Source organism: Seriola aureovittata, chromosome 7 (genome assembly GCF_021018895.1).
Source record: "Seriola aureovittata isolate HTS-2021-v1 ecotype China chromosome 7, ASM2101889v1, whole genome shotgun sequence".
In the NCBI taxonomy this organism is placed as follows: domain Eukaryota; kingdom Metazoa; phylum Chordata; class Actinopteri; order Carangiformes; family Carangidae; genus Seriola; species Seriola aureovittata.
Window position 1 is genome coordinate 26,348,590 of NC_079370.1, and position 24,756 is coordinate 26,373,345.

At 42.3% G+C, this 24,756-nt stretch overlaps 2 protein-coding genes across 3 annotated transcripts in view; both read left to right on the top strand.

Moving 5' to 3' along the window:
- Positions 1-329: 329 nt before the first annotated feature.
- On the top strand, positions 330-9,219 carry fbl (fibrillarin). Its single transcript, XM_056379872.1, has 9 exons — positions 330-476; positions 3,302-3,430; positions 3,583-3,744; positions 3,935-4,029; positions 4,173-4,343; positions 4,610-4,742; positions 4,833-4,945; positions 5,197-5,342; positions 8,034-9,219. The coding sequence occupies exons 1-9, from the start codon at positions 467-469 to the stop codon at positions 8,056-8,058; spliced, it is 984 nt and encodes a 327-aa protein (XP_056235847.1). The 5' UTR covers positions 330-466; the 3' UTR covers positions 8,059-9,219.
- Positions 9,220-9,772: 553 nt separating this feature from the next.
- Positions 9,773-24,756, top strand: part of dyrk1b (dual-specificity tyrosine-(Y)-phosphorylation regulated kinase 1B) — a 50,571-nt gene continuing 35,587 nt past the window's right edge. For both annotated transcript variants that reach the window (XM_056379871.1, XM_056379870.1), the window contains exon 1: positions 9,773-10,483. The gene's annotated coding sequence lies outside the window, so the exon portion shown is untranslated. The remainder of the gene's footprint in view (positions 10,484-24,756) is intronic.

The window sequence follows — 24,756 nt, forward strand, 5'->3', positions numbered from 1 at the left end:
AACATTATTGGATGATTTCTAGTGTGATGCCCACAGCAAACCAGCTCTCATGGGGAGATGTATAGTGATAGTAATAACTCTAATATCACTCAATAGAGTTCCGCCACATTGACCAGATATGATATGCACCAACATTTAATGGGTTCTTCTCTGGCCCCTCGCCCATCCCTCCACTAAGTCTGGTTCGGATCAGTTCAGGACATTGTACTTAGTTTATGCTGAAAGTAAAACAACTTTCTGGATCTGATAGAGACTGGTGTGTTGTTGGCTTTGTGTATAACACCTGTCCCCACTCCGACCAGCGGGTGTCGCTGTGGAGCCTGTTGGTGACGCGGGACGCTGCTGTAGACGAAGAAGAGCACGAGTCGCACGTGTGATCACAGTCCGTGTGTTCAGATCGGGTCCCGGTCCAGGAACGAGAAGAGTCCCGTTGACAGCGCCGGTTCAACGCCTTACACCTGAAAACATGAAGCCAGGTACAGTAGAGTCTTTAGCACCTCACCGTGATGGTGTTTTTGTGTGATGTTGGACGGTAATTCGGTGAGACAGTCCTCCGTCAGAGTGAAGTAAGAGGTTGTGTTCGGCCTACTCCGCCATGACGCTCCGGTAACCTCACTACGAACCGTGTTCTCCGGGAGGAAAACCGCCGCCGAGTGTGTGAACTTTCTCTGGTTATATCTGTGACATGTGAGATAAAATACAGAGTTAACGCCAGGATAGCGTCAGGTTAGTGGTTTCACGGTGGGAGCAGGCAGACCAGATAAATAACGGCTCACCATCGACACGCTGTGCACACGTGTTGAGCCTCGTTCAGCTGCACAGAGTCAGGACTGGTCTGTACGACTGATCCAGATCTCAATATTCCGTTTAAATTAATGTTTGTGTCGGTGCAGTGTTTAAAGGGACACAAATGTTTGAAGCCGGACGTATTCACTTTGTGCCACGAGGCACGATCAGCAAAGTTACCAGCAGCTCATGCTAATGCTAGCTCGGACCAGAGCCAACTGTAGCCGTGTTTACCGGACCCAGGTCCGCGTCCAGAGAGCTGGTTTTCGTACAAAAGTAAGACTGAGTACACTATAAAAGGACCCAAATGTTTGTGGGTACTTATTACACCGAGTCGTGGTTGAAAAAAAAAGAGAAAAAGGCTGGGTGAGGTTCATGCTCATCTCATGTGTTCTCAGACTTAGATGTTACAGAAGTAAAGGTTTGGAGGATGAGGACTTAAGTTTTTTTAGGCCTGGTATTCGTCCCACCTCAGATAAAGAGCAGCTGCCCCTCTAAGCCTTTCTATGGGACCACCCGGGACTGTGTCCATGCTGTGGCTGTCCTGCACAGTGTTAATGTTAGCTGTTATTTTACTATATACGTTTGTATCATCGATACATGTCTGTTCGTTTTATTCCACAATATACTCTCTATCAGTAATGACGCCATGTTGTCTTCTGATAGCTAAAAGAAAGTTTTTGTTTTAAATATACACTGCTGTGCTGTTCTTCAGTTTCCCATGATGCCTCCCTTTCTGCTGGCTCTTCTTCTGTGTCACACGTACACTGGAGGCGTTTTTTCTCACCACCAGCAGCAGCGCTGTGGAGAAGTGTTTTTATCAGCAGATCCATTTTGGTTTGTGTCGTGTCGTCCACCCTGTCGACAGTAGGTGGTGCTAGAGCACCTAGAAAGGAAGCAGTGTGCCAAGTGAAGAAGGAAATAGAAAACAGATTTTACTGAAAGTGGATACAAACAATACATCTCTCAAAAGAGTCAGAAATAATCCACTCTGCACAGTTGAGAGGATCCATGTGACGCGAACCTCATCCTCTTCCCTGTATGTGAAGAAATGACAGCATGAGTTGATCAATGGAGAAACAGCTTCTCCAGAAGTTATGTTGGTGCAGAGCAGGACGCTGTGAACACAGGGGCAGTGAGAGGCAGGTGGGTCTTCATTTAGTATGTACAATGGTGTTTATCTGACACTTTTCATTTGTAAGTCTTCTGTATCATGGTCACATCCACTGTAAAATGTGGCACAACAGCATTTGCATTTCAAGAATAAAATATGAAACAACAACTTGACTTAAAAGGCGCCAGTGACATCAAGGCGATCTGACGTTTCCACATAAAGAGTTATCCATAAGAGTGATGGAGCAGCCTGATGTGTGTAGTTATTCTGTACCACAGAATTTGTTTAAGGTAAACACAGTGGAAGGCCCCACCTGATGTCACCGCACTGTGGAGCAGCACTCGTCCAATCAGAGGCTGCAGATTCATCAACATATGTCCTGCTGCCTTCAGGTGCTGCAGGGATTTAAAGAACTGGAGGAGAAACTGTTCAAACAGTAGAAATCAGCTGTGGACAACAGATACTGTCAGAATCACCCAGATGCATTTATAGATCAGTGCAGACTCATTTACTGACGCTCCTCCTTTAAACCACATGAATGTTATTTTTTTAATGCTGATTTAAACACACCCACCAGCTGGAGAGTTATTCTATTAAATAGTTTATTAACATGTTAAGCATTGTGTCATTGGTGCACATTTGCTTCAAGTACGAAGTCTACTCTTGTTGTAAAAGCAGCAGACTGTCAGTGAAGTGACATTGGTCCAGAAATAGATGTGGTTCTGAGACGTCTATTCTCAGCTCAAACCCTAAGACCCAATTTCAACCAAAGTACCAACAACTCACTTTGCGCTGCCTGAATTAAATCACCCTCCTACACTGTGGGTCTGTACAGGACACCAGAATACCATCAGCCAGAGGAGCACCTTTTCTGCTGGTTGTTGTGCCACCACACCAACAGAAACACAACTGTATGCACATCCTCAGTCCATGTTCCTGTCCAGATTGGAACATATATATATATATATATATATATATATATGTGTGTGTTCATACAGCATCACAATGTATATTTTTGTTCACTGACACGGTTCCCATTTACCTCAACGTCAGAATTTCCACAACTGCAGATGAGCCGAAGCAATCGCTGAATAAAAACACGAAATATCCATCAAAAACAGCCAGGAGTATGGAGAGCAATAATTTAGCTTGATGATAAGGAGAGTCGATCAAAGAAAAGAGGAAGAGCAAGATGTTTTTGGGAGAGTTGGCTGCATTATCAGAGAGATTACTGACTCAAGAAGTCCAATCAGACCAGTCAAACTTCCTCTAATCTTCACGTGTGATCGTCCCACAGAGTTTTGTAGCTCCAGCAACATGTGAAGGCCCCGTTTATACTCCACAGCCTCCTCATGCACGTGTCTGAATCCCACTGAAGTGTCTCTGTTGTTCGTTTTTCAGGGTTCAGTCCTCGTGGGGATCGAGGAGGAAGAGGAGGACGGGGAGGATTCGGTGGAGGTAGAGGAGGGTTTGGAGACCGAGGAGGGTTTGGAGACCGAGGAGGACGAGGGGGATTCAGAGGAGGAAGAGGTGAGGCTGGAGGAAGAGGAGGATGATGATTGCAGTATCAAGCGTAGTGAACATGTAATCTGTATTGTGTGTGTATGTGTGTTAATGTGCATCAGTTAACATGTTAAACACCGGTTTTACCAGAGGAGCTCTAAAACGTGTCTGTTTTTCAGGTGGAGGATTCAGGTCCCCGGATGGTGGAGGATTTCGGGGCAGAGGGGGTGGAAGAGGCACCCCGAGAGGGAGAGGAGGCAGAGGAGGGAGGGGCGGTGCCGGTGGCAGAGGAGGCTTTGGAGCAGGGAGAAAGGTCTTGGTTGAGCCACACAGACATGAAGGTATTTATAAGTCCTGTTTCCTGTTTTTCTGGGTTATTAGTCGGGATGTAGTCACTAAATCCTGGAGCCTGCGTGAGACGTTAGATGTTCAGCTTGCTTCATTCTATCTTCTGTGCTTTTGTTTCTGTTCATATTCACCTGTAGACAGACTAGGTACAATAATGGTACTATTGTGTCCATCCATCCATAGGCGTGTTCATCTGCAGAGGGAAGGAGGACGCCCTGGTGACCAAGAACATGGTGGTGGGAGATTCTGTGTACGGGGAGAAGAGGATCAGTGTGGAGGTGAGATGTTAGTTCACAGCAGCACAGTGGTCAGTGAAGGCAGCACATTCATACTTGCTAACCTCTGCTGTGCTGCATTGAAAGCAGCTGTGATCTCTGGTGTCACAGTCAGACTCACTGTGCTCTGACTCCCTGTCTGTCAGGAAGGAGAGACTAAGATTGAGTACAGAGCGTGGAACCCGTTCCGCTCTAAGCTGGCAGCCGCCATCTTAGGAGGAGTAGACCAGATCCACATCAAGCCCGGAGCAAAGGTCATGTACCTGGGAGCTGCCTCTGGAACCACAGTGTCCCATGTCTCTGACATTGTTGGACCAGTGAGTACCACACACTCAGTAAAACGATCTGATTTGTTTAAAAACTTTACACATTGGACAACTTTTTAATTTAAAATGATTAAAGCTCAGATTGTCCTGAAAACATGGTTGTGATATCTGGACGCTGTCCTGTCGACTCGTGTAATCGATCATAATCGTTGGAAACCAAAATCGTAATCAAAAATAAAATTAGGTTAATCGCTGAGCCCTAATGGATCCCTTTCGATAACGATTTTACATTGAAGTGTGTGTCTGTTGTGTTAAAGGATGGCCTGGTCTATGCTGTGGAGTTCTCCCATCGATCAGGTCGTGACCTTCTCAACGTGGCAAAGAAACGCACCAACATCATTCCCATCATCGAAGACGCGCGGCACCCGCACAAGTACCGCATGCTGGTTGGTAGGTAGACCTGACCACAGTGGCTGGAGGAGTCCTCATCCATCAGTCTGGTGGTGTTACTGCATCTTCTGAACCTCTGTGTCTCTGCAGGCATGGTGGACGTAATCTTTGCTGATGTGGCTCAGCCTGACCAGACGAGGATTGTCGCTTTGAACGCTCACAACTTCCTGAAGAACGGAGGACACTTTGTCATCTCCATCAAGGTACGCTGACGAGCCCCTCAACATACTGGAGCTCTGCAGACTGTAACACACGAAGTACACGCTCCGGTGTCATGTCGGTGAACTGGTTCTGTTACAGTGACGTGTTTATAGAATCAGTCAGGCATTTAGCTGAAGGTACACCAATTGTTTTAGATGCTGTTTGACCATGAGACTGAGCTCTTAGTGGACAGACACTCAGTACGACTCAACACGTACGGCTGCTGATGCCCAGTCTGTGTTTTCTTCTCCAGGCGAACTGTATAGACTCGACGGCAGCTCCTGAGGCGGTGTTTGCCGCTGAGGTGAAGAAGATGAGCGCTGAGAACATGAAGCCACAGGAGCAGCTCACACTGGAGCCCTATGAGAGAGACCACGCCGTGGTGGTGGGCATATACAGGTACACCAGCGTCAGACTGACCAGCTCCAATACACTTTCTGTTATAAAACAATATAGCACAGAACATACGCCCCATGAGTCAGACTCTCACCAGCTGCTCAGATAACAAAACCAAGTCAGCTAGAGCCGCCCCCTGATAAGTTAGTCGATGAGAAGTTCTGATTGGTCAGTTGGTCGCAGGAAATAAAAGAATCGATCTCCACAGGAAGTGGGGACCCTCAGTTCACATTCAGATTTACAGGCAATTGAAGACTCCTGACTCCTTAGTGTCCTGACTGTATGTAGAACTCAGTCAATGTTTAGTCTCAGCCTCTGTGACTGGAAGGTCGCCAGTTCAAATCCAGCTCAAGACCTTTGTGCATCATCCTCCTATTTTTCTGTGGGTTGTGAACATCCACACACAATGGCACTTTTCCTTAATGGTTTTATAGTGTGTGTACATATTTATGCCAAAAAATTACTTTCTTTTTTGTAATTGTCTTTTTTTAATTTACTTTAAAAGAGACTGAACATAAATGAACATCAGCTATGACTAACACCACATGAACCTGTGGAGCTTTTCGACATGAGGGAAAATAGATAATTAGTTAATAAGTTAAACTAGATACATAAACAACAGGGAGACAGGTGTATTTCTGATGCTGTTCTGAAAGATGAAACACATCAACAAACAGATCCCATCTAATGTTTCCCTCTGGATTCTCAGACTGAGAATAATTCTGCTGTCACATAAATATTGAACATTAGTTGATCTGTTCGTCAGCTCCAGGTTTTTCTGTCTCCAGTTATTTTTGACAGACTCCAATAATATCTGTTTATCTTTCTTCCTCTAATCAGCTGCTCCAATCAGAAACTAAAACTTTTGATTCAGAAGACAGTTTTCAGGATGATGAACTTTAGTCCAAAGTGAAGCCACGGAGGCACAACTCCGACAGCCGGTCTGATTTAAACAGTTTGTTTCAACATTGAAATTTGTCTCTGAAGATGCTGAAGGCTCGAGTTTAATTTTGAAATTACCTTTTTATAAGATTCACGCTTATGCTGTCATAAATATTTGAAGGGGCTCATTTTCTATCATCAGATTTAAAAAAATATTTTGTCAGTGTCTGATTTGGAAGCTGTTCTTAAATCCTGGGTCATTTACAACCTGTTCAGACTTCAGCTTCCTTCTTCAGATTGAATTATTTTGTTCCATGTCAGTGTGAAGTAATGACACTCAGTTTACAGTTATCTGACAGTGAGGGATGAACAATCACTCAGTGATGCTCCTTTTCCCATTGCTTTATGTTGAGATGTACACCATTCACTTAAAGGCCTCTTTGGGCTCTTATTATAATTAATAATCTCAGAATTAATGATCTTCACAAACAGGAAGAGCTAAACCCTCTTTATCCTTTGGCAGCTGTAGAAGTTTTGTCCTCAGTCCAGATGAGTCTAGATCACCATTCTGTTCTGTTCCTGAAGTTGTTACTAATATTTCTGTTTTTAAATTTGAAATGTTAATTCATCTGAACAGAGTCAGTGTTAGAGCTTAGACTTAACTACTGCATTGAATTCTGTCACAAGTCTCACTTAGCTGGTTGTTGCTGTCAAACACAAACAGGGTTGTATTACAGGGAGTTCCTGAAGCTTCATGGTTTCTGTGGTTGATCAGAGCATGAATCACAGCTGGAGCTGAATATGGCGGCACCGTCGGCACCTGCATCAGCCGGGTTAAACGGCTCCATCTGCTGGACTGTTACAGAAGTAAAATTGTCACCATATATGACACATAAGTTAAACTGGAACAGCTAATTGTGATGAATAGTATGGCAGCGAAGTGTGATTAGAGGACAGACAACCTGGGCTGTCAGGTTTACCTGGTCGTATCTCATCCAATCACGTGACATGTAAATGCCTGAGACATGTAAATGAATGAGTGCAGGAGAGTCAGTTGTTGAATGCCTCTTACAGGATTTTAATATTGGTCTACATTCACAGTTGGCTCAAGATAACAACTTACTACTCACTGTACTTCTGTTATTTACAAATTGATGTTCACAATTCAAATATATACACACGTCTGGATACAAGGTCAGACCGTAACTGAAGCTCAACATCATCATTTAGCTTCATTACAACTTGGGTCATATTTTCATAGTTGGGGCTATAGTTTCAATCAGTTATGACCATGTTGTAGTTGCCCCAGCAACAGGATCTCAACACATGAGCAAACCAAAAGTTGATCTAGATAATTTAGTCCTGAGTGGATGTTTTACACCCGAAGGTTTGGTCAGTTTTATGATTCACCTTTGTTTTCTCTTCTGAATAAGTCTGTGGATCGTTGGAGTTTGTGTCCAGCCTTAAAGTATCTCCTACAGTAGTCAGTAGTTCTACAGTATCTGTAGGGAGTCTAAAAGGGTGGGGCCATGTAAACCCAGGTCTACAGTGTCAGACCTGTGTGGGACTAAAACACATTAATATGGTGAACTAAGTAAACAGATGGGTCCAGGTGACGGTGGTGCTGCTCCAGGATTGGGACCGTGAGGTGTAGCAGTTTCACGTCCCTACTAATGTTCCCAGAGTTGAGTTATGGTGACAGGTTGGCACATACATCCAGACCCTCCCAAACTGCTGCGCTCAGCTCTACGTATATAGTCCCTGCTCGTTTTCATGTCCTGTGTTAACGGACTCTCTCCTCTCTCTCCTCAGACCTCCACCTAAACAGAAGAAGTGAGGTGTGGCAGGAAGCAGAGGGAACGGATTCCTGTTCTCAACCACCACCTATTTTACGTACCATCTGTTGTCTGTTGCCCTCCTCCTCCTCCACCTGCCTGTTTGTAGACTTCTGCAGTGTGAAAGCATGACGAGCACTCAGGGCAGAGCTGGGCTGGGTTTCCTCTTTCTTTTTTGAGTCCTTTGACCACCCACCTGCTGGAGGGTCTGTCCATTACCAGTAAGGTTGGAGCACATTACATGACACTGGGCCATTTGAGCCACAGGTTTCATCTGAGTTTGCCAGATTGAAGCAGGTTATTATAGTATATATAAGTTTTATAAAATGTAGAGGTTCACCTCAGATGCTGGGTGGACTGGCCTCAGTTCACGTTATCAGGTCGATTCCTGTGTGTTGTTACACAACTGTGGTCGAGTGTTAACACCCAGTCTTGTCGTGTAGTGTGTTCTCAGCCTTGAAGAGTAGTCTTGATCTTTTTTTTTTTTTTTTTTTTTTTTTTTATAAATTCACCAGCCTCTGCCCTGTGAACTACTCACTTTCTACTGAGGAATATTTCAACTGTCATAACAGTTAACCTGAAAGACGTCTGTGTAATTACACACATTTGAATAACTACATGACTCCAGTGAGGATTTTTGTGGTTGTTTTATTTCATCACCTTTTCACTTCTCTGTGCTCCTGCTTGTTTTCTTACTGAATGTCTTTCTGGGTTTTTTTGTTTTGTTTAATGTGTTTCTGGTCTCCTGCTCCTGACTGATTCCAGAAGCACATCTCAAGTATCCACACATCATATACCCAGATGGGTAATATTTTTAGTGTACGAGTTATGTCTGAACTTATGTACAGTAAAATATACTTTTTCTTAATATGTTGTGTGTCCTCGTGTGAAGAGCTTCAGGTTGTCACAATATCCACCATTAATCCAGGTCTGTGTAGTGGTGAGGAGGTAAACTGACCCTGTTCGTGTGTGTCTGTGTGCTTGTGTACAGACAAATATAGAAAGTGACTTTTTCACTCTGACTTGTAATTTGATACCAGTTTAACGTTTGTGTAGATGAGTATGAAGCAGAACAGTTGTAGATATTTTACAACAAATTATGCTTGAAACCTTTTTTATTGACATGATCAGTAACTTTGTTTTAATAAAATGTTTTGATTGTTTTTGATTAAATCACCTTGTATATTTACCAATATAACAGTAAACTCCCACTCACATTGTAAACACCTGACAAACGTTTTTTTTTTTTTTTTAAAGCACTACATGTCCTTCTGTTACGCCTGGGACTGACACAGTTGATGGGTCAGTCCTGGGTGGTGGTCCAGCTCAGGACCAGGACCAGTACAGATAACAAATCATGTCCTCACGTGTTATACTAGTAAATCCAGACTCAGACCTACATCAGGAGCTACCGTCCTCCGCTTTGAGGGTAACAGGCTGTAGTGGTTGTTAAATCTATGCGGAGGAGAGCAGTCAGGTTCCCTCAGTGTAAACTCCCTGTTCTCACCAAACCGCCTCTTTTCTAATCGAAGTCTCTACACTAAAGCCCCCGGTCTGCAGTCGGGTGGTCATTTTACTACATGAAAAACCTGCTCTTAATTTAACGACTAACTTTTGTAAGTTACTCGTATGACTGTCCGCGGTGGATTTGTTTTGGCAGCCATTTTGTGGGAAATTTCTCTGGAGCGCGCTGGGCCGTACTTGCCTGGTGTCGGGAGTGCGCTCTCAATGCAGCCCCTCTCTCCTTTGACCGATATTAACATCACGGAGGGGCTGGCCGGCATAGAGCTAGCTGTAGCGGTGTGTGCTAAAATACGTGTAGTTTCTTCATAGCGGCTGCTTGTATTGTCCATCGGCCCATCGGCTGGCCGTTGCCCGCCAAGCAGCCTGCAGTGTGCGGACTGTCTTCCTCCAAATTCCAATGGCAGAGTTTTATTAGACAGCTAGCATGCTAGCTAAAAGCTAGCTGGCTAATGTTAGCTTCTCGCCTTTATATTAATTTAAAAAGCTGACGGGCTTGCAAAGTCATTTGGCCCACGCCGTATGTGTAAGGTGCTCTCTTATGTATCTGAGAATCAGTCTGGAACAAGTGAATTAAGTTTGCTGAACAGAAAGAGACTGAGTTTGAGGTGTCCGTGGTTGAGGCGGTTGCCCACCTCCCCTTAGGCACGGCTAGCTGTGCTGCGCCGGCGATCAGTTCCCATCGACAGCCCGCTCTCTGAGCTCCGGAGAATAACGCAATTTTGCTGGAAACTAATCTCACCGGGATTTTTATCGGCTGCACAATTCTGCACTATCATATTTGGATTTCTGCTGTGGAAGAAGGACGACTGACCCGGGGGAGGGGGCTCGGTTCGTGCGGACAGAGGGAGATAGGGGTTCCGAACATGGCTGCTACGCGGAACTTGGTTCGACACACCGCCTGAGGTAAGACATAACCGGTCGGTGTTGTCTTTTTTTGATTCATGTATGAATTTTCGGCTGGTTGGTTCTTGTCTCTAATGTGTGTGTGTGTGTATGTGTGTGTGTGCTAGAGGTTTGACAGTCAATGAGAGGTAACAGTGCTGGGTAGCACAATGTTACCCCTTCCCAACGTTATTCGCCCCTGTCACCCGGCCTCGTGTCCCCATTCCTCTGCCGCTCAGATGGCTAATGGGGCAGGAGGCAGGCTTCGATTAAACAGGTGGGTTAACGTCGGTGTTGGACAATGGATCATGCTGAACAATTAAGGCTTGGCTGGCGTGTCTACAGTAGCTGAGGCGTGCATTATGGTGATGGACTACACGTTACCCCTTTTTAGTAGCATGCAATGTCCTCCAAGTCTGTTATCATCAGCCCCCTGCCCTTCTAGTTTACCTTGTGACTGAGTCGTTTCTAACGGCTAACCATCTGGCGGGTTGACCAAGGGCTGGGTTGGTCTTAAATAGGCTAATGATTGATGCGATCAGTGTGCGTGTATCTAGGCAAGTTTCAGTAGCAGCGGCATCGCGACCTGCCTTAAGTTAACGCACGACACCAATAGACAGGGAGAGGGTGCCGGCGGAGCAAAACGGAGGGAGAGAGGGTAGATGAATGGTTGTGTGGCTGCATGATGGAGACGGGTTGATATCCTCTAGTATAGGCGGCTGCACACTGCTGGTGTGGCGTGTGGATGGCGATGACTTTGGGTGTCACAGCAGCCAGCAACCCCCGACTGTCCTCTGTAGATCTGCAGCGTTTCATCTGCTATGGCAGCTAACGCTAGCCACTAGCTTAGCTACCGCATCAGCCCCAGCCCCTACCCTGCCCTGGAGTAGAGGGACACAGGCTCTCAGTTACCGGGAGATCACTGCTTCTGGGCAGGGAACAGGGATATGAGGAGACCAGAGCTGATGCACAGCTGGAGGAATCATGACTTGACATCTCCTCCCTGTGTGTGTGTGTGTGTGTGTGTGTGTGTGTGTGTGTGTGTGTGTGTGTGTGTGTGTGTGTGTGTGTGTGTGTGTGTGGGGCTCTCTGGTCCTCTTTCTGTCATTGCTCAACTGAAGATGTTGTGGTCTGAAATTGTTGCCTATTTAAATACAGAGGTTTGTCATAGATGCTGTGCCCCCTCCCCACCCACCTCGATGAAGTTGTGTTGCTGTTTTTCTTGTGCTGCACGCAACTGAGTCTCAAAATGGACCTTTCTCCCCAGCCATTTCTGCCTTACTTCATTTTTTTCATTCATTTTTTTGTCTTCTCAAATCATGTCTTGGTGTACTATTCAACCACCAGTGTAGTAATGTGTCCACTCAATCAAAAAGGCCACATACAGGCCAGAATGGAAAAATTCAGGTGAGAGAAATGACACAATTCCTCAGATTGAAGCTCCTGTCACAGACCGGTGAAGAAGTGCTCATGGAGATGTAATCCAGGTATTTTCAGTTCCATTGAGTTACACAGGTCACAGGCCATATTGTTTGTTTCATGTCACAGTGGATACAGTGAATACATTCAGGTTGTGCTGATGAGCTGTGTCCATCATGAACCTGCTGCTTAGTTTCAGTCAGTGACTGGTCGGTACAAGTACCTGAGCCTGGCTGGAGGATTAGCCCCTTTCACAGAACTGAAACCACCACCACCACCCCAGCATGTATGAAAGCTAAGATGTCTGTGATTACATTTACCATCTGTAGCTGTGATCAGACTTTAAAACTGCACAGAAAAATACACAAATGTATTAGATATTACAACATTCCTGGACATAATTTGATTTAAATGGGAAATTAATTAGCATCTTGGTGTTGCAATACGGCAAAGTATAATACCACAACATGCATGAGGATAAGCATCACCAAGCTCAGAAATCGACTTTAATATCAAGACCTTGTCAGTTGGATCTGAGACTGGGTGCACAGTGGGAGTAGAGCACCTAGGAGTGGCTTCTTCCAGTGTTTTCTTTCCCTGCAAGATAACGCCTCATCCCACACATGTAATGTAAAGTAAATTTTTTGGTTTGCTCTGATGGCTGGAGTGGTTTTGCAGTCTGTGTCTCTTGGCCACAAACAGCCAATGGACTTGTTCCCTGACTGACAGCACAGCTGTGACAACAAGCTCACACCGTGTGTGTGTGTGGGACAGCTCTGACACACAAATTCAACACTTTGATAGACAGACTTCCGAACTTACCAGGAACTCTGATAACTCTTATTTTCATCATCATCCTCCTCTCTCATGGTCTCCTTCCTCTCTGCTCCCCATCTCCCTATGTTCATGGATTCATCCTGGAACAACAGCACCTTTACTCAGGCTCAAAGTTCTTCAACAGATGCATCTTTGCTGTATCTCTGTCCTTTGACTCTGCATGCACTCATACCTCCTCTTAACATTTCCTCATGTGTTATAATGAAACTAAATGGCAGCATTCACCACATGCATCTGGAAACTGGAGTTTGTGGCTAACTAAGGTGGAGAACGTCAGAACAACCATGTTCAGACATTTTCTCTTCATTCTAAAGAAACACAACCAAACGGCATGTTTTCAGGATCAGACACTTCCTGCACATGTCAAAGGTGGGTGAGAAAAGTCATTTTCCTTTTCTTTTTTTTTTTTCAATTTTTTTGTAAATGTGTACTCATCACATTTTTATTAATACTACTAATATTAATAATTATTATACAAATTATACAACAGATTTTTACGTAGAGAAAGGAAAATTAGAACTGCATCAAATAACTACATCGCTGTAATAGTATGGCTAATAATATAGTCACAAATAGAATAATCAAATAGATGTTCATTGTAATGTGAACTGATTGTTATATCAACCAAAACTGACCATGACTGAGCTTCAACCACTCATTGCATTTGGTTTGAATTCAGTGTTGAAAAATAGCAACACATGTATCATGCAACACAATTTGACTGAATGTCTATAAATGATGATGTTAAATTGTCCAGTTTTATTAAATTGGACAGAGTTTCTGCATCAAAGCTTCCACCCATGTCATTTTTGATATTGATTAATCTGTATATTATTTTCTTGATTAATCAATTAGTTTTTTATTGTAAAAAATGTTCATCACAGTTTCTTAAAGCCTGGGGTGACATCATCAGTAAGTTGTTTCTCCAGGCAGCAGTTCAATACCTAAATATATTCAGTTACTGTTGAATATCACACAGACGAGCAGGACGTTGTAAAACTGAGGGACTGAAACATAGGAGTGATTTCATACAGGATTGTAATTTAGAGCAGCTGTTTTTTATTTAATATGTTTTCATCAATGTGATGAAGAACCTTGATTCGTCATGAATTCATCTTCTTGGATTATCAGTCAAACAGTAGACAATATATTTAACATAGATGTTAAACATTTACTACTAAACTGATCGTGAGACTGAGCTGGTCTCCAGGAGCTCACCATATACACTATCTCTGGAGGTGGATCCACTCAGTCCAGTAACATTTAAAATTGTAGATGAGTCATGTTATTGATCTGATCAGCACATTAATGACATCACAGAGACCGCCTCTTTTCACATTTACTACTAAACTGATCGTGAGACCACAGTTACCAGATCTGTGGTTTCCCTCAGCTGAACACTGGACTAGCGATCACAACCAAATAAATACTGCTCAGCAAACATCACGCACACAGGCAAACCTTCACATAGTTAGTTAGTGTAGTTAGTAAAATAAGATTGTTGCCTTACCCATAAGGTATATGGGCTTTGCTGAAAAAAACAGTCCAGTGTTATGTTTTATATCATTTACTAGGATAATGCATTAATGGTATTGACATTACTCATAAAAACAATAAGTATTTATTTAAGAATGCTACATATGTTGTTCAATACTAGTATTGATGACAAATTACCAAGGAGTCATCTGAGAGTGTTGGTGTTACCTTTCAGGTTTAACCTGATTGTGAAGGTCTCAGCAGGTGTAAAAGACATCTGTACAGTCTTAAGATCACCAAGTTGAAAGGTCACCTAACTCTGCCACTTCCTGCTATCTCAGACTGTAAAAACAAGGGCAGTTTGAATCGAGATAATGATGACACTAATTAATTCCAGATGTCATCATCCAGATACACATCACACACGAACGTCAGGTGAAAATTGGGTTCAACCTCACATCATCAGATCTGGTGGAGGTTGAAATACAGTTTGAATAGAGCTTTTCTTCTGGAACACGCAGGAAGACTTTATCCATATTCACAATGGTTATCCACCACAACTATAGACCACCAGCAGCAGTTACTCAGTGCACAGACATCCACTTTAGTAATCAGGTTCAGCACAGATGGAGCCAAATCGCAGCTAGCGAGCTAATGTTAGCTATTCGCAGGTAGAAACGGACTCACCTAAGTTGGAATCTGTACACTGGTGCTTCAGTTCTCTCATATCGTAAACCCTCCTCAACAAAGCCAGAGCTGCAGCTGAGAGGTACCTAGCACCAAACTGCGACTGTCTGACTCAAGGTAGCTAATGTAGCCAGCTATTGTCTACGAATTCAGATTAATTGAAATCAATAGATATAACACCTAGCATGATCTGGTGTGGTTGTTCTGCACAAGATGTGTGGAAAGAGCCAGAGAGGATTCCCATAACCAGTTCCCAGTTAGTTAGTCAAACACACAGATTTGTTGAGATCCTTGTAAAGGAAACACTAAACACTTATTAAACACTATCTCTCCTCACTCAGTGGAAAACACGCAGGTAGCAGACATTTGGTTTTTATCTCTGTTTGAAATGTTAGACATCGGCTGTAACTAATGAAAATTAACTCTGTAGCTGGTGAAATGAAAAGTTTGTCTGCAGTTGAAGTTGAAGTTCGCTGCAGCACCAGGAGACTGGTTGTAGTTACTCTTTAACAGTAAACTGTTGTAGCTAGCTGTTGCTTAGGGATATTTGTTAGTGCATTTTTAGTATAATGTAAATGTGTTAGGTTAAGTTTCACCCACCTAACTAAAAGTACAAGCTATATAAATTATGTTGACATTTCCAAAAATCTAATTGAATTGTCCATCAGTTCTCAGTAAAACAAAATTATGACTATATAGTCAGGCTCAGTGGCTGTACCATGGCACAGATGTATTTACATTTGAGGCTGTATCATTCTACTGTGAGCAGTGTTGAAAATCAACATGGAAGATGTCTTTACAGCAGTATCAGATTTATATGATTTTTACATGAGGTGTGTTGATCTGTCAGGTCTTTGGTGGATTAGACTCAGCAGACTTCCCAGTTTTAGGTATTTTACACTCTGTAAACAGACATTTTTACTGATATCATAATGTAAATGACATACAACATTTTAGAGGGTTTTATTGAAGTTTCTGTGCATGTTATGTAGGATCTGTTGTCATTCATTCATTTTGTTTCCTTTATCTTCATCTGAAGACTCTGTCCGTTCTTGCCGGTTGACTGTTGGTTATTTCCTTGACATGTCTGTGTGTCATGGTGCAATAAAGGAAAGGCATGTTGTTAGTGTGGTTGCAACATCATAAACACAAAGTTGTGGTGAAATTGTAAATCAAAACATAATAATAGTGTGGCTGTATGATATTCAAAACACTGTTATTCTATGATTTACAGTGCTATATATGTATACTTATAGATATATTTTTCAATCTTGGGGCCATTTCACAATATTTTCTTTACCTCCAAGATTAAACCATTTGAAATCAGGGCCTGAAATTAATTTTTTAAAGTGAGGGGTGGATCCCTTAAATACTTCACATTGGGGTTTTATGAGCTTAGTTGTTACTTTGTCCTATTCTTACCTCAGATTGCATTGAGGAGATCTAGAACTTCAGAGAGCTGTACATGGCTGTAGTTTGTCATGTCTCTCCTCTGTAGGTGGTCGTGTCTCTGAGCTGCACCAGTGTCCTTAGTCTTTCTTTTAGTGTCTCCCTCCTCTCTCTTGTGTCCATGCTCTGTTCTATCCATGTCCTCCTTCTGTTGGGGATAGCCAGGCTTAAACTGAGCATCAGATTGGTTAGGTTCGTATTACTTATTAAGTTTTGTTGCTGAATCCTCGTTCGCATGACATCACAGTCTTTGCTGAATCTGCCCCACACTTTATCTTCTGGCTGCTGAATGAGAAACGCCATCTGGTGGCAACTTAGAGTTGGCGGTTTAAAGACACAGCACCGAACATCTTCCAGATCGAGCAGCTCAGTTCACTGTTAGAGCCACAGATATATTAGTGAGCCTAAAACTTTGTCTGTGGACTGCTGTTTCACCTCCGTAATGTTACCGTTACCTGTGTCAAGATCCCGAGTCTTACCAGTGTTAACGTTGACATCAGTGGTGCCACTGTGCGCTAGTCTTTTCAGGTTCCAGTGTTTTTTTTCCTGAGCAGATTTCACTTCAGGTGAAGTTGCTATGAGTGAAATCTGTCTGTAGATGTTAACGAGAGATGCTACAGCAGCAGAGGGAGAGAAGTAAAGCAGAACAATATGCAAAACAATCAGTATGCAATTATTTTGGCAGACATTGCGAGATGAGTCATGCTTTCAGTGTGAATGGTCATTTTTCATTTCATTTTCACTGAAGAAAATATTAAAAATTTTGTTGTGGCTTTTGAGCCCGCACAAAAAAATTTGAGCTTGTTAGCTGGAAACATCCCGCTGTAAATATAACTCCATACAGCTCTACCTGTGTAGCGCTATGTCACTGAAAGAAATGAAGTTTATTCGCACAGCCCTGGATCTTCTGATCAGCTCGAGCTAATACCTTCATCAACCACACTGTGCTAACTAGTCTCATTTAAATGAATGAAGGGCTGATGCTAACCGTCTAATCGCGGCAGTATCTGTCTTCAGTTTGCTCATGTTAGCAACTGTTCAAGATGAGAATCACAATTTTGTCCATTCAGAATTGAGATCATTTTTTAATGAAAAAATGTTGATTGCAGTTGATGTATCTAGACAATAGAGGCAATATGATCATTAGCTGGTGAAGGACATACTGCTTTTAACAGGCAATTCAAATTCAACTGGAATAAAAGCCTAAATTCAAAAATAATCTACAGACTGTTTTCTACATGTTAGAAAAAAATTGAAAAACCTTGAAAATGCTCACACTGTTTCTGCCTCCACACTCAGCATCAGAGTAGAGCTTGAGAGCAGGTAGCAGGTCCACACCATCAGGACCAGTTGAGTGGTGTTTATCTAGTGAAGCATTAATCCTGGTGTGGCAGTGTTGACCTGAGCCACATCTTGGACTCAGCCTCTTTAAAGCTCCTGCTGTGGTTGGGTGTTGGGGTTTTTTCTGCTGAGGTTACTTTGGCCTTTTGTTATGTTTCAGGTGGAGTGTCATTTGTTTGTCATCGTCTTTGAATCTGGTTCAACACCGCAAACTGCACAACATTTAACACACAACAAATATTCATTCCACAGCTCTTCTCTTTCCTCCACCGTCTCACACGTCCATTTTCAGCTTCTTGCCTCTTTGTCCCTCAGGAAGCGAGGTGCATTTGATTTGATGCACCACACCTCCCCTCTATAATACAAACATGACACTTGTCATTAAAAGTGGGATCACATAAAGGTCTGAACCTGTGGAAGAAAATCACTGCTATAATAATTTGAATTATAACTGAATGCTGAATTTTGAAATTTAATCACTACTGAAAACATTGAATACCACTGAATTTATTCTGCTGAAATATTTGACTTTGAAAACCACCTTTATCAATTTATTGAAGTTTGGGAAAGTCTGAAGTCAATTTCAGTAACCTTATTTCCAGATTGTTTATTTTAGAGCTTAAATTTAGATAGAAATGCACATGCCTCATATTCAAAAACTATTTAAGTGGCTTATGTCAGAAAACGTAATTCAGAAAAATAAAAGATTTAATGTAAAAATTCAAGTCAAGTGAAAAATACAACTGGTCAAATCCAGAAGCTGAAATTCACAATATCAAAGGAAAAGCACTGAAGCCTGAATGGATCTGGTCCAACCTCTGAGCTGGTCTCCAGGAGCTCACCATATACACTATCTCTGGAGGGGGATCCACTCAGTCCAGGAACATTTAAAATTGTAGATGAGTCATGTGATTGATCTGATCAGCACATTAATGACATCACAGAGACCGCCTCTTTTCACCTACGTTGCATGACTAAGACTTTGTTTCATCCAGACTTGATTATTGTGATGTTTTGCTGTGTTATCTTCCCTCACACTGTCTGATTCTGCTGAGGCTTCAGATCAAACTTTAAACTCTTCTTTACACCTGAACTTTCAGTCAGCTCCTTCTTCTTTTACTGTGTCAGACTTTGTACCTGTTACCAGTGTAACACCGGAGCATCGTCCTCAGTCTCAATGAATCAGTTAAACCCAGTAAATGAACGCAGTAGAGTCCATGTCGTCCTGCTGATGAGATTATACTGTAAACTTTCTAAAAACCACTGCATCACTTATCTCTGTTTGTCCCCTCAAACATATGAGTGTCCAGACCATCTCTCTCTCTCTCTCTCTCCTCCTGTAGAGAGCTCTGACTGCAGACCACCTGCTGGTCCGTGATCCTGCTCAACATCCATATGATAATAATAATAATTATGATATCACTACCATTACTATGACTTTTTATCTAGGTTTGGGCTGATGTGGAATATCTTGATATTTTTCATAATATTGGAACATTTTTTCCGTTTTTCACAGTCTGGCCATCCTGTAAAAAAAAAAAAAAAAAGAGCCCACAGGTCGACTCTCCAGCAGGTTATTATGACCCATAGTTACATTTTGTTGCTAGGTGACATCTAGTGGCTTTAGTAATTATGACAGGAGCAAAAGGAAAAGTGCGTGATGTGGTATAAAGAGAACACAGGAATATGATACAGGAGAGCGGTTTTCGATTTCCATGTGAAAGTAGCTGTTTTGTATTGTAACCATGACAACAAAGACTGTAATGTTGAGGAACTACTTATTTTAACCCAAGTCCCAACCTTTTCCTAAACCTAACCAAGCCATGACTGTTATTATAGTAACCAATGGCGACACAGGTAAGTACGCCGCTGTCGGTACAGTCTGTGTGTTTATTATTGTAACCATGACAACCGAGATCCGGTACACCTGCCACCGTAGGGGCACTATGCAGGAGCCATTCCTATGGGTCGTATCAGAAGGTTGGAAAAAAACAACCTATATGGTTGTTCTGGTTGGAGAAACATACAATACAATAATATCATCATATATTGATAAAAAAACAACAACAATACAACAATATGTATAATATAATAATATAAATGTATTATAAAAAAGAACCCTCACATGACATCTACTGTGATTTGGTGTTATATGAATAAAATTGACTTGACTTCATGTGTGCAGTAAGGCAACAGACAACCATAGTCCTGCTTTGAATCAAGGCAGGTCAGATTTTAATCGTGGAATCACCTCATAGAATTGAAAATGGGGTCAGTTGATAATGTTTACTTGTAAACAGTTTTTTTGTTTTTGTTTAAGGCCAGTTTCAAACATTGTCAAGACCATATTGATTTTATTACAATTATTTGACAAAGCAAATACATGAATGCTTTTATAAGCTAGAGTGAATTAATAAACTCGTCTGTGTGGTCAGGGGCAGAGTTGGAATAAAAACTGGTCCAAGCTGGCCCACCAAAACCCAGTCATAGGTTTATTAATTTATTAATTATATATTATTATTATTATTATTATAGTAGACCAGTTACAGGTTCAGTGACAATTTTATTTTAATAGTTTAAAGAAAACCTCTTTCATGTTATACTCCACAACTACAACACACAGCTACAGTCAGAAAAATGACCATGTAACTGTTACTACAGGTCAGCCAGGGATGATCAGACTGGACAGTAGAGCAGTAAATACAACAGCAGACATGTCTGACTTTGGATGTATTTGTTCTTTGGGCTTCAGTTGTGGCTGCCCTCAGTACACCTGGACACATAGAGTCACACAGACAGAGACCACTGTGTGACTAATGGCAGATATCTGAATCTGTGTTTCCTTTATATACATTTTGCAGCGGCAGCTCACTGCTGCAAAATATCACCACACCCGGAGAGAGAGAGAAAGGTAGATTTAACTAACATTAAGTTAGATTTTTATTTCCAACTGATATTCAGTCTAAACGCTGCTGTACTACAGGTACAACAAAACCCCTTGTGGTAAGACTGGCCATTGAGAGCACCAGGACAAATCCCAGTGGGCAGCTGTGGTACAGGTATGTGTTCCGGGACAGGGCCCAGTTTACGATTGATTAATTTGTCTTTGACAGACAAACAGTGGAGATTTCATCAGTCCAGTCTGGGTAATGGGTTGTAACCATAAATATCTCTGTTTAGCTTCAGATGGTTTTCTGTAAAGATGAAGGTCATTCCAGCAGTCTGCCTCTTGGTTGGTACTAGGGTTGCTACCTGTTCCGGTTTTCCCAGGGTTGTTCACTTTTTTGAGCGAATGACCCTGAAAACTAATATTCTTTCTCGGGAAACGAATGGTCCAGTTATTTCAGAAAATTTAGAATTTCATTGTTTCAGGTAAAACCTCATTTGTTTCCGACTACTGCTTTTCTGTTTCCCTCCTGGTTATGTCCAATCTTGTGTCCGTAAATGTATGAAAACAGCTACAACAGTGACAATGCCTATACTTTTATTTGATTGGTAGCAGAATATAAAAGGTTAACTTATTACCTAGCAACTGCCGTGGGCATCCACATCCACGACCCCAGGCAGGGAAGATTGAGGTGGGGGTTAGCACGAGTGTTAGTTAAAAAAAAATTTGTCCATGGGGTTGTCTGTGTAGTTTTTTTAAACTCACATTTAGTGAATTTTTTGAGTTTTTTTTAAATTCACATTCCCATTACTCGTTAAGTACTCAATTTCAAATTGTGCATCAAGCAGATTAATGGAAACACACCAACTGTCTCACCAGTAACTTAACAACATGCCCCCACCAGCACAGCCCCTGCTCTGTTATAACACAATCCTGCTTCTGGTCTGAAGCCAGACTAAGCACTAGGAGCTGAAATCAGGTGAACAGTCAGGGTCATGTGACTGAAAGCAGTTGACCTGTCGTTGAAGGAGAACGTGATAAAAGCAGTTGAAGTGTTGGAGCTAGAGAACGAGTCACTGGATCTTGTATTACGTTTTTGTCAGTTTACCTTTGTTTACTCCTCCTGAGCGGAGACTTACCCTGAATGTGAACCTATATACAGTGTGTCTGATCCTAACCACTCATCTAAATTTAGATCAAAGTCATTTACATCAGAGGAGAGGAGCTCGAGGCCTCAGTTTGTGGCCGATTTAGACAAACTGTCTCCATTCAGCTTATGTGAAGTCCAGTATCAGGTCCTGAATGTGACCAGTGACACAACCTGATATGCAGGAGTCTCTCGAGCTCTGACACACAACATGTGTCTCAAACATGTTTCATTTAGTCCAAACATCTACAACTAAAAGGCAGACAGTCACACACACACACACACACACACACACACACACACACACACACCCACACCCCACAGTGACAGAGACCCTCTGCTCAGTCCTCTCAGCTGTAGTTCTTGTCTTCAGGTCTTCAGTCTGTCTCCTGGTCTGGGTCTGTGTGGGGGTAATTTGGGCGAGAGGCTTGTTGCATGTGGTCCCTCCACCTGTCCTTACTGGGACTCTATTTCTGGGTCTCACACTGAACCTGACTATGTCTCGCCTAGCAACAGTGCCTGTATATATATGTATACACTGTGTGAGCGTGCGTGTGTGTGCGTGTGTATGTACATGTGTTATTCCAGAGCTGTACAGGCTCATATGGACCGGCTGTAACAGCAGAACTGTGACCCAACTGAACCCTTCAGCTATAACAGGGCTGAGACTAATGTTGGCTCCAGGATCCAGTTTAATGAACCTGACGTGTTGCTGGTCTGAGATACAGAGTGTGTGTTGAATGAGTCTGTGTGTGTCTGTTGTCCGACTCGTCTGTGTCTCCTTCTGGTTTTTAACAGTTAGACTTCAGACCCTTTGAACTCATCAACCATTCCTCAGTGAAAGAGGTTTACCATTCATCAGACCCACTTGATGAGCAACCTATCAAATCAACCAACCCTGTTAAGGTGGTATTTAAAAATCAATGTACAATAAAAACTGCACCAAAATAATATAATAATAATAATAATAATGTTTGCTACATGTCTTTGTGAACCATATATTACTGATGGTTTGTGGTTGGGTCAGTCAAGTGTTTATATGTTACCCTCTGTTTTACATACACGTCCAGTAGAGGGCCACCCAGACCCAGACCCAGACCCAGACCCAGATCCAGGAGCCGGTTTCACAAAGATATTTCAGACTGGTCTGTAGTGTTGGTCCAGTCTTCATTTTGCTCATAGATCTGTTCAATAATAAGTCAGACCGTTTCACAAAAATAAAGACAGATCAAAGATTCTATGACAGACACATTAGACACCTTACCTCCAGGCTAACTGAGGCCTAAGACCAATGTTACCATGGTAACAATCAATGACACTTGTGCTGACCAATAGCACCCAATAAGAAACAAGAAAACATGCCTCATAATTTGCGGTTTGTGAACATTGTTATAGAGAGAGCAAAGAGATGGGAAAGAGTTTTTAGAGACTGCAGTTTTTTTCAGGTTTTTTGTATTGTTTCATTCTTCAAGTAAAATGTCCTTGTAACTGTTGAATTCTTTCAGTAGATAAACATTTTTTGCTGGGTAAACTGAGCTCAGTGGTTGGATGCAGTTCTTCGGTCTGCCATTTTTTAATTTTTTTCCTTTACTGATCATATTTTCACTTTAACATGTTGACAACCAACCATCTACAAACCAACACTCTACACAGTCTTCCAGAGATCCAGATCCTGAACCAATGAGGAGCCTGAACCACAACAGTGAAGCTGTGAAACAGAAACAAGGAGCTGAAAGACTCAGTGACGCTCTGCAGAGTCAGAGATGATCACCATTTACTCCTCTGATCCATTGATCATATAAAAATATTGATCTCATATATACGTTTGAGCACAGCTGCACATGAAATAAGAAATGGACGGAATTATTCATCAGCTGGTTGTTGTTTCTGGGTTTTTACTGATACAGTCAAAAAGTTTTACAAAAAGTATCAACAGTTCACTTTCAGCAGGTACGTATGAGCATCTGAAGTGTCAGTGAGTGGTCATTCTGAATCATGTGAGAGTTTTATTTTAATTAATATTTCAAAATGAAAAAAAGAAATCTAGTAAAACTGTGTGTTTAAGTTTAGTTAGAATTATATCACAATAAATGTATAACCAATGAAAGAACAGTGCTGAATGTAACTGCTTCAAAGGTTAACAGCAACAACAACAACAATCACAACTGTTTATTAAAATATATTTATCATACAGTGAAAACATCAACCACACAGTACAACACAGGGTACACATGATAAACCATCCTAGGATAGTGAGACTATACTGTGTGTGTGTGTGTGTGTGTGTGTGTGTGTGTGTGTGTGTGTGTGTGTGTGTGTGTGAGAGAGAGAGAGGCAGTGGGCGTGTGTCCACAGGAGGGAATAACTGTGAGAGAGTGAGCAGACAAAGGATTTTCAGCAGAAAGCAGGAGACTGAAGTTTCCACCATGAACTCACCACTTTTCACTGAGACGACCATGTTGGAGCGAGGATGTGAGCGTCATGTTAGAACAGAATCAGAGTTCAAACATACTTCACAGCGAGCAGAGAATGAAGTTGGTCAAAGACCAGACAACAACACAAAATACATTCACAATAAAAACCCACCAAGCAGCAAATGTTGATATGGAAGCATTTATCATCAACACACAGTCCTGTACCTGACTTCACCTGGATGTCATCCTGGTTTAGTGTTCACCAGATGTGTCCTTGTGGTGAGCAGATGCAGTCCGGTGTCTCCTGGCTCGTCAGGTGGTTCGGGGTCTTACCTCTCTGCCCGGGTCCAGTGTGGGAAGTGATGGAGGGACTCCAGAGAGGGAGTTCATCACCTTTTATCTCTTTGAAACTGTGTGGCTCGCAGTAAAAGTGAACTGGTTACAACAGCTAATTAACAGATGAACAAGACAATGTTATTGTACAGTAAAAAACCTAGTGGTGATGGAAGAACACACAGTCCTTTTCTCTTTGTCCTGATCTCTGTGCGGCTGGAGCAACGGCACCACAGAGGGAGGCAGAATTTCGTGTGAGCACAGGTTTTCTTTATAAACACCAATGACATGACTGTAAATGCTG